The sequence below is a fragment of the Myotis daubentonii genome, chromosome 12 (genome assembly GCF_963259705.1).
Source record: "Myotis daubentonii chromosome 12, mMyoDau2.1, whole genome shotgun sequence".
Taxonomy (NCBI): domain Eukaryota; kingdom Metazoa; phylum Chordata; class Mammalia; order Chiroptera; family Vespertilionidae; genus Myotis; species Myotis daubentonii.
This window is the reverse complement of record NC_081851.1, coordinates 49,459,341-49,477,212: the sequence shown is the minus strand read 5'-3', so window position 1 is coordinate 49,477,212 and position 17,872 is coordinate 49,459,341. Positions and strand designations below refer to the sequence as shown.

Sequence of the window (17,872 nt, the reverse complement as noted above, 5' to 3'; positions counted from 1 at the left end):
ACAACTCATTGCTCCTGGTCTGTCATTGCTTAAGGAGACGACCAGCCTGGAAAAGAAAGGACAGTTTTTACCAGGCCTTTACCAGGTGTCCCTGAGCCTGAGCTCCTTTCAAGGGCCAACGTTTACCCTGGCTGGTCTCGGGCAAATAAACAAACAAAAGACAACGGCCACAGAGACTACCACAGCGCCAGCTAAACCCATTTAGATACAAAAGAAGAACGAAAGCAGCAGGACGCTCTCTCGCTGCAGTGGACTCCCCTGAGCATTTGAAACCCAGCTCAGTACAGTCCGGCTCCCCGTCAATGCCTCAGCCGGACGGACGGACGGAGGCTCAGGGCTGCCGCAAGGTGGGCTGCTAGTTTCAGTTCAGACTGGTTTCCACTATGTCCTGGGGATTCTAACCCTTCACTCCCGCGCCCGGCAGACTCTGCCATAACTAATCCCACGTCTTGCACTGGCGGGGAAAGAGGGCTCAGATATGCTGTGTGGGAGGGAGAGGAAGCGCAACCTAAACGGGGAACCTGGCATCCCTTTTTGTTCCCGTTACCTTTTGTGAAAATCCTTCAGATCAAACAGTCTTTGGATGTTGGAGTGAGAAGCGACGTTGGGAACCACTTAGTCTCATGGCCTCCCCTCACTTTAGAGCAGTGGTTCTCAACCTTGGCTGCACATTAGAATCACCTGGGAATCTTTTTAAAATCCTGATTTCTGGGCCTCATCCTCCGGAAATTCTGTTTCTTTGTTACTAATGTTGTGGCCTCAATGTTATGACAAAGAAACAGAATTTCCGGAGGATGAGGCCCAGAAATCAGGATTTTAAAAAGATTCCCAGGTGATTCTAATGTGCAGCCAAGGTTGAGAACCACTGCTTTAGAGAACCAATCAAGAAGACAGGCCGTGATCAGAGCCCCACCAGCTGGTGGCTGAGCAAACCCCGGCTGCAGCCCAGCCATCTGCCTGCCGCACTGCTGCCCGGGGAACCCATGCCCAAGGTATTGGCAGAGGGCAGAGGGGGAATAAGTGCCCATGAAGGGAATAATGGGAAAGCCCCAAAGAGGAAGAACCCAGCGGACAGTTAGCTTGCTATCTAGGCTGGCTGCCACACAGCTCCAGTGGAAAGCAGGTGGACCTGCCCGGTGAGAGTTGAAGGAAGTGAGGTAGAGGAGAGAGAGCGGGAAGAGGGGAGAAAACATCTCATTTACTCTGTGCGCTAGGTTCACAAGGGCCGGATGGGAATGGGGGTACTGGAAATCTGTTCCTGAAGGAGGGAACATGCTTCTAGTATAAATAAGAGTAAAGGCAAATGTCAGACGTGAGTAGCAGACGGGGAAAGCAGCTTTTGGTGATGCAGTGATGGCCCACCAGGGCCCCCTTCCCGAGTGAAGGGTTTATTCCCCTACATGCTGCAAATGCTGCTGGAGGAAGACCCTCAGCTGCCAGCCCTCTTTGGGGAGCGCTAGGCCAAAGGAAGCTGCACTGCCCGAGGTCATGCAGCCCCCATCCACAGGAGTAGAAAGGCTGGCTGGCCCTCTTGCCCCAACTGGGGACACCTCTGAGGGACCACCCCTGCTTCAGTGCCGGAAGCCGGTCCACCCTTGCTGCTTGACACAGCCGCTACAGGGAAGAAACATCTGCACAGCTTATGTTTCAAGGGACCTGGCGTATATGACATATGTTTGCTCCCCCTCTTAGCGCTATGTGTTTTAAACAGGACCACCTCCCCAAGAAAGGTAGTTTCCCCAGGTTAGGGATTAACAGGATTAAGGAGGAGAATAAATCAGTAAATCCCCCTAGTGTTACAGAAATACCAGGTACTACAGTACTTATGAAGAACTTAGACTAAGACTGTTGGCAATAAATTTGGGACTTGTTGGGCTCACATCCCCAGGGGTCTGCCCACCAGGAAAAGCACCAAAGCCTATACCCCTGGAGACCCACTGACACAGGGCAGTCCCAGGGAAGGCGAGCAGCGAGGACATAATCTTTACTGGGTAGGATAAACTCCTTCTGTCACTTCCTTGTAGCTTATCAGTAGAGCAATAGAATAGTGACCTTGGACTAGCCCATGTAATGGAACACAGAGATTAACCTAGACAAGATTAAAATCAACAGAACAAGATAGAGACAGGATTTTTGGCAAAGGTCAGATAAGAAACAAGGAACTGTAGAACGTTACCCAAAACATACCATGATGTGATTATAGAGGCATGCTTATAGGATCAAATGGTATAAATATAGATGTAATAGGAGAATAAAGGGAGAACCTGGCTATGATGATTGACTGAATGCTGCCTCCATGTCATTCCTTCTTCGCTGACTCTGTCCACACCTTTGGGAACCCCTGGACCTGTTGGGGTTGGACCCCAACACCTCAGAGCTTCCCATGTGTTCAGCCGAGTCTCATTGGGAGGGTTCCAGAGCTTACCTTCTCCCTCTGCCCAGTCCTGCTGTCTCGCTCTCCCTCCACAGTGCTGATACCTTAGCACAGCCCCCACAGAAATCTCCACCTCACAGTCATTTGAACCCAAGTGACACGCTTATCTAAGGAAATACAGAGTCCCACTGAAGGCAGGGAGGAAACCTCGATCTGCTGCATCTAGTGGAATACCTCACACCTGTGGGAGAACACTGCCCAAGCCCTGATTCAGAGAACTGAATGTTTTGCCCAGATTTCAAGATTCCCAAGGGCCCACCAGGGAGCCAGCGAGTCCGATGCAAAAGCAAAGAGTCCCTCATTTCAAGCTAGCTTGAGCTCCCTGTCCACCACACTCACCGACACAACGGCAAGCGGCCGAGAGAGAGAGAGAGAGAGAGAGAGAGAGAGAGAGAGAGAGAGAGAGAGAGAACTCTGTGTGGAGAGAGGTTTTATAGGGGGTTGGGGTAAGGGGAGGAGAAAGGACTGTGGGCCCTGCCGATTGGCCAAGGTAAGATGGAGGGCATAGCCCTTACCCTGGGGCAAGATGGAGGGCATAGTCCTCGCCCTTTCATGAGTTAAACTCTATCCAGGTGACAGAGTGTCACCTCATGGCCAGCCACAACATAGGGCTTGAGCCATCCATGTATGAGAGCAATGAAATGGAAAAGGCCTTTTCCCAAGCAGGACCAAGTTCAGGCAATTCTTAAAGACCCTTAATGAAGATTCTAAAGCCACCCTCACTGCTGACACCCCTTGTAAACCTGATAAACCTCAACTATCAGAAATGTTCCCTGGAATAAATTAAATTTCTCATACCCTGTACTAATACCTTTCTGTTACCTTAGGCAGAGTTAAAAAAACAACAACTTAAGTTTCTCTGTTTAGGAACCCTTTATGATTCATCTTCAACCTGTTCTTCAAGGTGAATGATCTCATTTCACTAGTTTTTCTGCAAAAGGTCATGCTTTCAATCCTCTCACTAACTGACTTTCTGGAAAGGCCACAAAAGAACCTTTCAAATCTTGGTTTGAGTGTTAGTCAATGTAATGGCTATGCCAATTTCTCACGTCTTAGAGCCAACTTTGTCATCCTGTGTGGCAAACGGCACTCAAGTAGGTAAGTCAGGATCTCCAAGCCAGCCTTGGCTCCCACTCTTCAAAGCCGGGATTCCCACAGCCTGCAGACCTGGACAGCTGTCTCACTGAAGAGATGGGAGGGATCAAGAGCTGAGAAGAAGAAAGGTCAAACCCGAGGCTGCATGGTTCCCAGAGACAGGGGGAGAGGAGGTTCTGCCCAACATGGCCAGAGGCAGGCGGCTTGTGTTTGAGGTTATGTTCGCCTGCCTCTGAGAGAAATCTGAGCACATTAGTTACTTCTTTCTTGCCAAGAATTCTTGAGATAGTTAGATTTCTCAGTTATGAAGTGAAAGTAAGGTAAGTCCTATGTTATTCACTTGTTTCCCTGAACTTACCTCAGGACGCTTTCTGGATCTGCATGCAAATAACAATTTAGGTAGGAGGAAAAAAATCAAGGAGCTACATTCGCTTTCTTTGCTATCTTTGACCTTCTTTGCAGGAGAACCACCCGGTAATTAGTATTATGTTTAACTGTGGGTTGGTACAATTTTTGTACTCATTCGGACAACCAGTGGTTTTCAACCATTTGGCAAGGAGGGCCTGGCGACATTTCGGCTGGTCAGGACTAGTTGGGCAAAACAGGGAGCGCTACCGGCCTCTAGTGGATACAGGCCAGAATGCCGCTAGACATCCTACAGTGCACAGGGCAGCCTCACACAACAAAAAGTTATTTAGTTCAAATTATTCATAATGCAGAGATTGAGAAGCCCTAACTTACAAATAATTCCGCGTCCTCCTACATGTTTCCACCTCTTCAGGAGATTCAGGCACTGCTGTTTCTCCTCCTCTCGGCACTGCCGGCCTGGAGAAATTACAAGCTGCTTGGTGGACAAGCTCAGTGTAGCAAAGGCAAGTAAAACCCAACTGTGAGGTGAAAACAAGCTTGCCCTTGGCTCATGGGCTCCCTTCAAAAGGTAGGGATATGCTACGTGGGGATCGGTGAGGGGCCGGCTGCATCATAAAATAACAAGGGATTCTCAAAATTGCTTCCTAGGTCTGCGTCTTGCTCAGGAGCACCCAGAGATGTCTAGCTCCCAGCTCCGTAGTAATCTCATCTCCCCACTTTGAATCAAAGGTTGAACACTGTGTAAGCAGAATAACCAGGACCCTCTCCAGTTGGTTTTCAAGCCATCTCAATGATTTTGACAAAACAGACTGCCCACAATCTGGCAGTAAATTGATCAGCCTGGGATATTTTGTGTATACATTTCTTTTCTGAAGAACAGACTGGACAGGTTAACATTTTTCAAAGCTAAAATTATGGTATTAGCAACAACTTTGCAGCCAGCTTGTGCTTCAACCCTGAACAGCAGAAAAGTCAGCCAAGTCATAAGGACCTGCTTAAGCATATAACAGTGCAGGATCGCTGCAGAACGGGCAGGATCCTACTACAATATGGCCTTTGAAATGTCTTGAAAACAAAGCCCTCACTTGCAGGCCTGCCCTCATTCCTGCTCCAACTGAAAAGCTCAAAGAGAAAAGAGTGCTAGAATTTTAAAACATTTTAATGTAGAGTAACATTTTTTTCTTTAAAGGGCCATCCTCCTAAGAACACAATGGCATTTGATATTTGGGAAGTCAGACAGGAAGGATACAATCACACCTTCCTCAGTTCTTGCTATTAAATTAGATTATCAGAATGGAGCACATCTGCACATTAACTTATGCCCTTAGATAGAAATGCCTAAACATTTCTATACGAAGTTATATTCGTGGATTTTATCAAGATTCAATACAAGAACTAAGTATATGGCCAAAACCGGTTTGGCTCAGTGGATAGAGCGTCGGCCTGCGGACTGAAAGGTCCTAGGTTCGATTCCGGTCAAGGGCATGTACCTGGGTTGCGGGCACATCCCCAGTGGGAGATGTGCAGGAGGCGGCTGATCGATGTCTCTCTCTCATCAATGTTTCTAACTCTCTATCTCTCTCCCTTCCTCTCTGTAAAAAATCAATAAAATATATTTAAAAAAAAAAAAGAACTAAGTATATGGACAAAAAAAGAAGCAACAATGTAAATGTTTCAAAATCAAATCATAACAAAAGAACCATGATTTATTTCTGAGAGCTTCATATTCCAGGTTTATTTATATTAGTTATTTCAGAATCAGTTTGCCCAACCAACATACACAAAATGTTGCAGAAGCTCCCTCAGCTGGTTAAGCTACAGAACTACCAAAACACATGTTGCATTAAGTTGACTGTATCATCCTCTTCAGGAATTTCTATAACTCCAGCCTGAGATCGAAGAATGGACATGATATCATTACATAATCTGTCAAAGCCATTCTGTGAGCATATATTTGCCATTTCTTGCCACCTTTCTAGGGAGCAAAATGGATCATTTACCATAAGATGTTCTATTGCATCTAGGAGAAAAAATATAATAATAAGTATGGCACTTATTCTTACTTAATAATCCACACTTAGCAACTGTTCAAAAATAGAAAGGGGTATTATTTAACTCAGTTACTATGATTCCTGTGCCCGAGTTTAATGTGGAGTGCTTAATCCAGCTCACTGTAATACCTTCTTCTCTTTTTTCATTAATCTTTTCAGGCCTTAATTCAACCCTCTAGCATTTCTCACATTCCCCACTCCTCCACTCACATCCTCCTTGGTAAAGTAGCAGATACTGAAGGCTACAAGACAGGAAGCTCAGAGAGTGAATAATGTGGGCTCAGCATTATGCAGAGTCCATAAGGTACCACTAGAAACTAACAAATAACTGAGAGTAATGGGTCTACTTTGCATGACCCTTCAAACACTTTTACAAATGCCCTAGTAGTGCTCACCCAAGGCTGAAGAAACTCTTTGGCAAACCCTCCATCCTATCGCTAGATAGGGACTTCTTAATGCTGGGGCTTCTATAACAAACATTTTTCTAAAGAAAATAATATTATTTCCTTTTAAAAATCCATTATAGTGACCTCCTAGGGAGATATCTATTTATGAAACTCATTTCTTATCTATTTCTTGTATTGTTTAATGATAAGTAATGAAAGTTTTTCATTTTAGAATGCTGTAATCACTATTATTTTATTCTACCCATGATCATTATTTTTCTATCAAGTAAATATTTTAGTTGATATCTATAATGGTAATTTCAAAATTATCTTCCTCAATGTATTCATGTAATTTACTGTTCTTTCTTTGACCCCATATGATAATTTAAAATCAAGTTGTCTGCTTAAGTACCTATATTAAATTAGAGCAACAATTTTCAACCAGTGTACCATAAGAATTTTTTAAAACATGAAATACCTGACTCTTTAGTCAGGGGCACTAACCTGTTTTCCCTTATATTGTCAAATTTAAAAATGACAGCCAATACAACAATCTTTGTCTGGTGTGAATGAATCAAATTATACCCTTTATTTTTTCAGATCTGCAAAAAGTATGTTTTTTGGCATGACGCAGAATTTTAATAATTAGTGTATGTGTGCCATGAGATGAAAAAGGTTGAAAATTGCTGAATTAGAGAAAGGAAAGAGGAAAGATATAATTAGTTATTTTTGATCCCACTATAGAATAGCTTTAGAGTAAATATATATCATTGTTATTTACATATATAAGAATAAAAAAATGAATTTTATACCTAAACATTTAAAATACATATAAAAATTACTAATATACACTTATACTAATATAAAGTTTTTACAGGGTTAGCAATTATAATTATTACTAGAGGCCCAGTGCATGGATTCATGCACAGATGGGGTCCCTTGGACTGGCTTGCGCATTCTTGCAATCTGGGACCCCTCAGGGGATATCAGAGAGCCGGTTTTGGCCCAATCCCCATAGGCCAGGCCGAAGGACCCCATAAATCTGTGCACCAGGCCTCTAGTATGCATATAAGATCTTTGGTTAATCTCTTCCCACCCTCCCCCCTTCCCCCTTCCCTCTGAGATTCATCAGTCTGTTCCATGTTTCCATGCCTGTGGTTTCCGCTCCTGCATTGTCTGTCCCCTGGTCGGCCGGTCAGCTGGTTGCTTAGGCTTTTATATATATACTAGGGGCCCAGTGCACGAAATTCGTGCACTGGGTGTGTGTGGGGAGGGGAGCATCCCTCAGCCCAGCCTGCCCCCTCTCACATACTGGGAGCCCTCAGGCATTGACCCCCATCACCCTCCAATTGCAGGATCGGCCCCCAGCCCAGGCCTGATGCCTCTGGCCCAGGCATCAGGCCTGGGCAGGGGACCTCCAGACCCCTCCGATTGCTGGCTCTGCCCCTTGCCCAGGCCTAATGCCTCTGACCCAGGCTTCAGGCCTGGGCAAGGGGACCATCATATCCCCCCAATCCCCGGCCCCGCCCCCCACCCAGGCCTGATGCCTCGGCCAGAGGAGTTGACCCTCATCACCCTCCGATCACCAATCACCAGATCGGCCCCTTGACCAGGCCTGAGGCCTCCGGCAGAGGTGTCAGGCCTGGGCAGGGGACCCCCAGCTCCCCGTAGTTGCAGGCTCCGCCCCTGCCCAGGCCTAACGCCTCTGGCCTAGGCGTCTGGCCCGGGCAGCGGGGACCTGCAGTGGCAGCGGGGGGGCGCCGTGATCGCGCAGGCTCCGCCCCTGCCCCTGCAGGACGCCCCTGGCTGAGGCGTCCGGCCCAGGCAGCGGGGACCCGCAGCTGCAGCGGCCCCGCAATCATGGGCTCCGCTTTAGGCCCAGGCAAGGGACCCCTAGCTCCCAGGACTGCCAGCTTCGACCGTGCCCAGCTCCCATCGCTGGCTCCACCCCTACTTCCTGCTATCACTGGCCAGGGCGGAAAAGGCGCCTGATTCTCCAATCATGGCTGGGGGGCAGGGCAAAGGCGGCCCCAGGGCCGCCTTTGCCCTGCCCCCCAGCTCTTAGCTCCCCCCTGGGTTTCTGATCACTGTCAGTGGCAGGGGCTTCTTCCTGCTTTCCCTTTCGCCTCCCTGCATTGTGCCTACATATGCAAATTAACCGCCATCTTGTTGGCAGTTAACTGCCAATCTTAGTTGGCAGTTAATTGCCAATCTTAGTTGGCAGTTAATTTGCATATAGCCCTGATTAGCCAATGAAAAGGGTAGCGTCGTACGCCAATTACCATTTTTCTCTTTTATTAGTGTAGATAGACTAGTGGTCTGGTGCATGAAATTCGTGCATGGCAGCCAGGGGCGGGGGGGGGGGGCGGGTCCTCAGCCCAGCCTGCACCCTCTTCAATCGAGGACCCCTTGGGAGAATGTCTAAACCGGCAGTCGGACATTCCTATTGCAATATGGGACCACTGGCTCCTAACCACTCACCTGCCTACCTGCCTGATTGCCCCTAACTGCCTCTGCCTGCCTAACTGATTGCCCCTAACCCTTCTGCCTCCCTGCATGATCGTCCCTAACCTCTCTGCCTGTCTGATCGCCTCTAACTGCCTTTGCCTGCCTGCCTGATCGCCCCTAACTGCTCTCCCCTGCCGGCTTGATCTCACCCCCAACTGCCTCTGCCTCCCTGATCACCCCCAACTGCCCTCTTCTGCTGGCCTGATCTCACTCCCCAATTGCCCTCCCCTCCCAATTGCTCTCCCTCCTGCCCCCATCTCCCTCCTGCCACCCATTTCCCTCCCTGCCCCCAACTGCCCTCCCCTGCTGGCCTGATCTTACCCCCAACTACCCTGCCCTGCCAGACTGGTTGCCCCCAAATGCCCTCTCCTGCCAGCCTGATCTTGCCCCTAACGCCCCCCCCAACCCCGCATCAGCCTGATCGTGCCCCTAACTGCTCTCCTCTGCCAGCCTGATCACCCCTAAATGCCCTCCCCTGCTGGCCTGATCTCACTTCCAACTGCCCTCCCCTGCCGGCCTGATCTCGCCCCCAACTGCTCTCTCCTGCCAGCCTGATCACCCCTAAATGCCTCTGCCTGCCTGATTACCACTAATTGCCCTCCCTTGCCGGCCTGATCTCACTGCCAACTTCCCTCCCCTGCAGGCCAATTTGGTTCTGATTGGTTGGTTTCTATGCCAGTCAGCGTCAAAAGCTCCACCTCCAGCCAACCATTGACTCCTCACAGTTCGCCCAGATTTTGTTCTGATTGGTCAGTTTCTATGCCAGTCAGTTTCTATGCCAGTCAGCATCTCTGGGCCTTATCTCCAGGCCTGATCAGAGAGGCAGGGCTGATCAGCAGCCCCCATGGAGGCCCAGAGAGAAAGAGAGAGGCAATGGCTCATCAACAGCTGCCACGGAGGCTGCGGATCAGACCCTGCCTCTCTCTCCCGGCCTCTCTCCAGGCCTGATCAGCAGCCCCCTCAGCAGTCAGTGCTGGGTCGCTGCGCCCGCATCAGCAGGAGTCAGTGATTGACTTCCGGTGTTCGGTGAGCCTTTGGTCAGTCATTACGGACCCTGGGTTTTTATATATGATGTTCCCCTGAAGCTTCATAAAGATTCTCTCTTCATTCTAATTCCCTCAAAATATATACACTGCTGCTAACAGACTCTCATTGACATGGTGATCTCCACATTTATAAACTAAAGTTAACTGTTACCAAGAAGGAACTATTAGAAGATTGAATAACTCAAACATAATAATCTTGAACCTTTCCCTAAATAAGCCACTACTATTTCTTCTACAACATTTTACCTCTACTTACCTTTCCCACCTCTATTTATTTCATGAAGTAGTTTAATGCCAACTTTTTTCATATCTATAGAGAACAGATAAAGTATAGCAAGACAAAAAGGTAAAAATGGTGGTTTTCCATTCCATTCTTTAGTGAGACACTGAATTAATCCATAGTGGGGACATAACTTTATTAGCTGCATCAGGTCATCTGAAAGCAAAAATGAAAGAAAAAATACATATATATATATTTATTTATAATTCTCACCCTAGGATTCCATTGTTTTTAGAGAGAGTGGAAGAGAGAGGGAAAGACAGAGAGAAATATCGATGTGAGAGAAACAGATTGATTGGTTGCCTCCTGCATGCACCCTGACCAGGGCCCAGTTGGGGAGGAGCCTGCAACCAAGGTACATGTCCTTGACCAGAATTGAACCCGGGGACCCTTGCGTCCACAGGCTGACACTCTATCCACTGAGCCCAAAACCGGCTAGGGCTGTTTGACTATATCTTGATGCTCATATTTGGTCCAATTTCTAGTGAATATAATGCCTTTCTTTCCGTGCCTGCACAGAAAAAGGGCTTCATAATTTTTTTCCTAACAATATAAAGTATTCAGGAACTAAAAAATGCAGATTTCAAGAAGCCATTAGCTAGTTTAAGTAGCTGGAGGTTAAGCCAGATGAAGTTGCTTACAGTTGACCATTTTTTACTCCAAAAAAAGCAATTTCATATGGTTTAATCTATTGGTTAACCACTGAGGTGATTTAGGTAATCCAAAGCTACAATCGTGATTTATATTCTTAAAATATATACTTTGTGTTAACTTCCTAAATTTTTAAAAAATATTGCTTTATTGATTTCAGAGAGTGAGGGAGAGGGAGAGAGAGAAACATCAATGATGAGACAGAATCATTGATCAGCTGCCTCCTGCATACCCCGTACTGGGGATTGAGCCTGCAAACTGGTCACATGCCCTTGACCAGAATCCAGCCCGGGACCCTTCAGTCCACAGGCCAACGCCCTATCCACTGAGCCAAACCAGCTGGGGCAACTTCCTAAATTTTTTAAAGTAAAAATGTTCTTCTTGGATCGCAACACAGGTAATTTTCAGAATAATTTCTGATAGACTTTGAAGAACTATCATAAACACAATCTGAGCTCCAAAAGACAGTATAAAGTAACCTAGTGTTTATTACTTACTGTACTGGAAACTTATATATATTAGATCACTGCATTTAATACTTAGTATTAAGTGAGATATTATTATTCTCACATTACAAGTGAGGAACCAGGCTTAAAGAAGTTAATTTTCCCAGGTTATACATATGGTATAAAGTAGAACAATTCATATGATCCCCAGAGTCTATGACCTTCCAATCCATAGTGGTGCTCCTCCAAAACAATAATTACATGTGTGTGTGCACTGAATGTATGCAGGTATACACATACATGCACACAAACACAGAGAAATTGTAAAAGAGGAAACAAGGAATAACAGAATATAATTCTATGTCAATGCAGTTAAACAATTTTTAGAAATTCCCTAGGGGTGAAAGATAAATTTATGATTTGGGTCATTCAAACTATCCTCTACTAAGGTGAAGCTATTTCTATAGCATCCCCAGCCTCCAACATTTCCTAACTCACCTGTCTTCTCCTTTTCATTCAATCAGGTATTTGAATCCCCTTCTCTATGAATTCACTAATTAATCAATATTTACTCAATTATATGCCAAATATGGTCTCCGACTAATCAGAAAGGACACAAATTCAAATCCTATGACCTTTCCCCGCTGCTTATGACACTTCAGAATCCATTTCCTTATCCCTTGGTTTGATATATTATTCATCATAATTTATCTCATGAATGTTCTGTTTTAATAAAATTCTAAGATATGGTATTTCTTTAACTCATAAATACCTAGAACATGGTTCTTAAAATACGGTCTAGGGCAGTGGTCAGCAAACTCATTAGTCAACAGAGACAAATATCAACAGTACAACAATTGAAATTTCTTTTGAGAGCCAAATTTTTTAAACTTAAACTATATAGGTAGGTGCACTGTTATTAACTTAATTAGGGTACTTCTAAGGCTTAGGAAGAGCCACACTCAAGGGGCCGAAGAGTAGCATGTGGCTCGTGAGCTGCAGTTTGCCGGCCACGGGTCTAGGGTCTATAAAGTCAAAACTACTTTCATGAAAATGCGAACTTGTTACTTGCCTTTTTGCTTGTCATTCTCTCACAAGGACACAGGGGTGCTTTCCAGAGGCTACGACATGTGATATTACAACAAACTGAATATGGGAGCAAATATGGAAAGCCATATACCTTCTATTAAACCAGCCATTACAGAGATTTGCAAAACTATAAAACAAGGTCACTCTTTCCATGAAACTATTTGGTGTTGGAAAGTCACTTTTCATTAAAAAAATATTTATAATATTTATAATATGTAAAGATGTATTTTAAATGAATAAATTAATATTTTAAAATTTTCTATTTCTCTTAAAATAAATATCAATAGATATTATCAACATAACTAAAAGCTCTTTGTGATCATCAGTGCTTTTTAAAAGTGTAGAGGTGGACTGAGCCCAGAAAGCTTGAGAGTCTCACCTCAGATCTAGAATAAGCTAGTTTCCAAAGAAGTACATTTATTTGTTTAATGATAATGAAGAAGGTGAACAAACAAATCATTTCAGGCTTTATTCTAGAAATTATTAGGAGGAAAAAAACCGAAATGATTCTTTACTTCTAAAACAGATACTCTATTAGCTTTATGCTTTAGGAACAAAAGACTTTTCTGGTTTTGTTTTTGTGTGTGTGTGTTTTTTGTTTTTTGGGTTTTTTTGTTTTTTGTTTTTTTCCCCCGCCCCCCGTGTGTGTTTTTAATTTGTAAATGTAAAGATGATAATCTAAATCTGAGGGAGAACATTTTTCTCTGAAACCAGAAAGTATTAGCAAACTATACCTGTCCTCCGAGGCCTTGGAAAGATGATACCTTTGAAAGCTATAGTTGTTTCTCATTAAAAAGTAAAAAGAACAAAGTAATTTTCAAACAATGTTTGTATCTTTTAAGTTTAATTTTTCTCAGGTTATTATTATTTTCATCTTATGATGTTATACTAAATAAATTCTGCAGATAAATATCAAGGTTCTAATTATTTAAGAGTGCTATTAATTATTATACTATATTTAATTATTTTAGAGCAGCGGTTCTCAACTTGTGGGTCGCAACCCCTTTGGGGGTCAAATGACCCTTTCACAGGGGTCGCCTAAGACCATCGGAAAACACATATATAATTACATATTGTTTTTGTGATTAATCACTATGCTTTAATTATGTTCAATTTGTAACAATGAAAATACATCCTGCATATCAGATATTTACATTACGATTCATAACAGTAGCAACATTACAGTTATGAAGTAGCAACGAAAACAATTTTATGGTTGGGGATCACCACAACATGAGGAACTGTATTAAAGGGTCGCGGCATTAGAAAGGTTGAGAACCACTGTTCTAGAGCAACAGAATAATCATGTTCTAAGAGTAATTAAAAACCTATATTCCATGCCTGAACCACGACTAAAATAATTCTTACCTATGGAAAAATAATAATACAAAAACTGAATCTGTATACTTAGATAATTATAAAATATATCATTGGAAAGTGTACATAAAATGAATATTGAGTAGTTTCTACTATGCCAGATTCTGTTCTGTTATTGTGTGCATATAGGCAAATTACTTACCTTTCTGTCCTTAGCCTCTCTGGACATATAGGTGTTTTTTTTTCCATCTACAAAAATTGGGATAATACTAAAACCTACCTCATAGCCCTAACCGGTTTGGCTCAGTGGATAGAGCATCAGCCTGCAGACTCAAGGGCCCCAGGTTCAATTTTGGTCAAGGGCATGTACCTTGGTTGCGGGCACATCCCCAGTAGGGAGTGTGCAGGAGGCAGCTGATCGATGTTTCTCTCTCATTGATGTTTCTAACTCTCTATCCCTCTCCCTTCCTCTTTGTAAAAAAAACAATAAAATATATTTTTTAAAAAAACCTACCTCATAGAGTTAACATAAGGATTAAATGAGATAATTCATATAAAAAGCTGAACTATTATCTATTTTACAGTAATAGTATCAGGCATGCTGTTATATAGTGAATGAAGAAATTAGTAACTTTATAAAAGAAATTCTAAGTAAAAGTCCATTTATTGTTTGAAAATTACCAGATTCAATAGCCATAAAATATCCTTTTCCTGGGAAAATGTGACCTAAAAGTGCTACATTTTATTTCATTTTGCAACTGGGGTACACAGCCTGCACATTGGGACTGCCACTGCCAGGGATACGGGGAGCTGTCAGGACTGCCTGTACATTGACATAACTGCTGAACCAGATTCATAGTAAGAGATCAGATCATTAGACTAGGGTCACCCTAAAAAGTCCACAATTCTCAGATCACTGTCCAGTTGCAACCTAGGTGTTTCAAATTTTGAAATGAATTTTATTTCACCAATTTTTCATTTCTAATGCTTATATCATAATTCAGAACATTTATATATATAATAAGTTCAGTTTTTTAATCCTTTAAGTAGTATGGTATAACATATCTGCAAAATGTATCTTTAAAACTGTATATTTCAGGACCATCCAGTTTATTAAATGTTTATGTATTGAGAAAACATGTAATATCTTTGAAGGTCAAGCATGAAAGTCAAACAGCTTAAGCTTCACTGTTTTACTGAAAATTACAAAAGAAATCTACTAGTTCTTATCATTATATGCAAAATGGACTTTATAATGTAAAGCCAAAATATTGCCTACTAACATGGGTGATCTTACAATTAAAGTCCAGAATTCAAACATATATAAATAAGTAGGCTTTATTCCTTACCAGAAGTAAAGTCCTTGAGTTGTTGTATGTATTCCATGGCCTCATGAAGCTGATCCTGTTTACACAGGCAGAGAATAACTTTGTTGAACAGGTTACATTTACTGTAGATGATCTGAGCTAAAGCCAGGCACTTGGCCTTGTTATGAGTATCCTGATCTCCATAATCACAAATCACATCTCCAGCCTCCTCAGAAAATGTGAGCCTAAAGCAAGGAAATCAATAAGGCACACATTACTGAGTTCTTAATGAGAGGATAAAAATGAAGTCTTGGAAAACTCAGCACAGTAGAACTGGAATTTCTATGGTCTATAAGAATTCCAAGTTAATAGGCAATTAATGTCGGAGAAATTAAATACATCTAAAATTTAACAGCAAGAAGAAAAATAATTAGCATATATTCCTTTGGAAGAAGACATTTTGGCAAAACTGAGCTCAAGTTATTAAAAAACCTATAAACAGCCGAAACCGGTTTGGCTCAGTGGATAGAGCGTCGGCCTGCGGACTGAAAGGTCCCGGGTTCGATTCCGGTCAAGGGCATGTACCTTGGTTGCGGGCACATCCCCAGTGGGGAGTGTGCGGGAGGCAGCTGGTCAATGTTTCTAACTCTCTATCTCTCTCCTTTCCTCTCTGAAAAACTCAATAAAATATATTTAAAAAAAAAACAAAAAACCTATAAACAATGTTAAAACTCTCCTGGAAAGACTGGAGGGATTTCAAAATACAAGGTAAACAAAAATTCTGGCCACCCTCCTCCGCCTTTCCTCCGAGATTCCGCACTCTGTTCCATGCTTCCATGTCTCTTGATCCTCTCTGTTCATCAGTTTATTTTATTAATTAGATTCCATATATGAGTGCGATCATGTGATACTTGTCTTTCTCTGACTGACTTATTTCATTTAGCATGATATTCTCCAGGTCCCTCCATGCTATCTCAAAGAAAACTATTAAATTTTTGAGAATGAACAACTTTATTAACCAAATACCAAAATTAAGTTCAATTTTGCTTACCTTTCTTGAGTGACCCAGTGGATAACTAAATCTAAACGTTTTTCCGAAAGTCCACATTTGATTCCTTCCAGGGTTAGTTCTGCATTAATAGGACGTCTATTAGCATGACTTGTGCTAAAGATAGCCTCAAAAAATGAGAGTAATGGAAAAGGATTTCCTCTAATTTTTCCAGCAGCTACAGAGAAAAATAGAGTTTTTAAGTAAAATACTTTAATAGTTTGCTTTGTCTTATTTCATATTATTTTCATCTCTTTGCATTTTTTTAAAAAAATTTAATCTAAAATTACATATTTGTAATTTTTGTTTGTTTTTGTTGTTAATCCTCATTCAAGGACATTTTTCCATTGATTTTCAGAGAGAGTGAAAGGAAGGGGGAGAGGCAGAGAGAGGAACGTCAATGTGAGAGGAACACATCAATTGGCTGCCTCCCCCATGCACCCCGACCAGGGCCCCAAGGATTGGGCCTGCCACTGAGGTATGTGCCATTGACTGGAATCAAACCCAGAACCCTTCAGTCTGCAGGCCAATGCTCTATCCACTGAGCCTAACCGGCTGGGGCCATATTTGTAATTTTTAACTAATGCTTATGGATTAAACATTCTATTTTGGATAATGACTAAACATTACATGCTATGTAAAAACCAAGGCAGAGATTGGAGTGATTATAAGCCAAGGAATGCCAAACATTGTTGTCAGCCACCTAGAAACTAGGAGAAAAGCATGAAATGTAATCTCTCTCAGAGCCTTCAAAAGGAACTTTAAAAAGCTGAAAGGGTATACCACCAGCAGATCTGCACTATAAGAAATGATAAAGGTAGTCTTTCAAGCAGAAAGAAAATGATACCAGGGAGGAATACAAATCTACAAAAGGAATGAAGACCAAAAATGGTATATGCTCTGAATATAAGAATTTAGAAATATATTATTTTTATATAATATGTTAAGTTGTACAATATCACCTGAGAGTAGCATGTGATAAATATTTAATCTATAAACCCTAAAGTAACAATCAAAATAAATCAACAAAAATTTATAGCTCGTAAATCAACAAAGGAGAAAAATGAAATCATAAAAAAATTGAACTAATCCAAAAGAAGGCAGAAAAAGAGAGAGAAGGTAACGAAGAAGAGTTGAGGAAAACAGCAAACAAAACTGAACCATGTCAATAATCACATTAGATATAAATGATCTAACCATTGCATTTGAAAGACAAAGATTGTCAGATTGTATAAGAAAGTAGGACCCAAGTATATGTTATCTAGAAGGCATTACTTTAAATAAAGACACAAATAAATTAAAAGTATGAAAAATATACACACTAATATTTATCAAAAGAAAGATGGATTGCCACTTCTAATCTCAAAATTTACTAGAAAACCATAGTAATTAAGATGGTATGGTACTGGCATATGATGAATATCTAGAGCAATAGGATAAATTAAGAGTTCAGAAATAAACCCTGGCCAATTGACGTTTGACAAAGGGGCCAAAAAATTCAATGGATAAAGGAAAGTCTTTTTCTTAACAAATGGTGCTGGGAAAACTAGATACCCCCATCTAGAAAGGAATGCATTTCGACCCCTAAGTCCCATTATACACCAAAATGAACTTATACTACATGACAGACCTAAATACATAAACTCTTAGAAGAAAACACAGGATCTTAAGTTAGGCAAGGAGTTCTTAGATACAACAGCAAAAGCACAGAAATAAAAGAAAAAATTCATAAACTGAATTTCATCAGAATTAAACATTTTTATTCTTCAAAAAATACCATCAAGAAAGTAAAAGAATAATCCACAGACTGGAAGAAGGTATTTCTATATCACCTATATAAGGGGA

The 17,872-nt window shown here is 42.3% G+C and overlaps 1 protein-coding gene across 5 annotated transcripts in view; it reads right to left on the bottom strand.

Moving 5' to 3' along the window:
* Positions 1 to 5,596: 5,596 nt before the first annotated feature.
* CLHC1 (clathrin heavy chain linker domain containing 1) overlaps positions 5,597 to 17,872 on the bottom strand; it is a 30,132-nt gene continuing 17,856 nt past the window's right edge. For 4 of the 5 annotated variants that reach the window (XM_059659803.1, XM_059659802.1, XM_059659805.1 and 1 more), the window contains 4 exons: positions 16,031 to 16,205; positions 15,022 to 15,224; positions 10,146 to 10,325; positions 5,597 to 5,918 (listed from right to left, as the gene is read on the bottom strand). In XM_059659803.1, coding sequence (XP_059515786.1) covers positions 5,722 to 5,918; positions 10,146 to 10,325; positions 15,022 to 15,224; positions 16,031 to 16,205 — 755 coding nt within the window. In that variant the 3' untranslated portion in view covers positions 5,597 to 5,721. The remainder of the gene's footprint in view (positions 5,919 to 10,145; positions 10,326 to 15,021; positions 15,225 to 16,030; positions 16,206 to 17,872) is intronic. The other variant, XM_059659806.1, reaches the window with a different exon arrangement.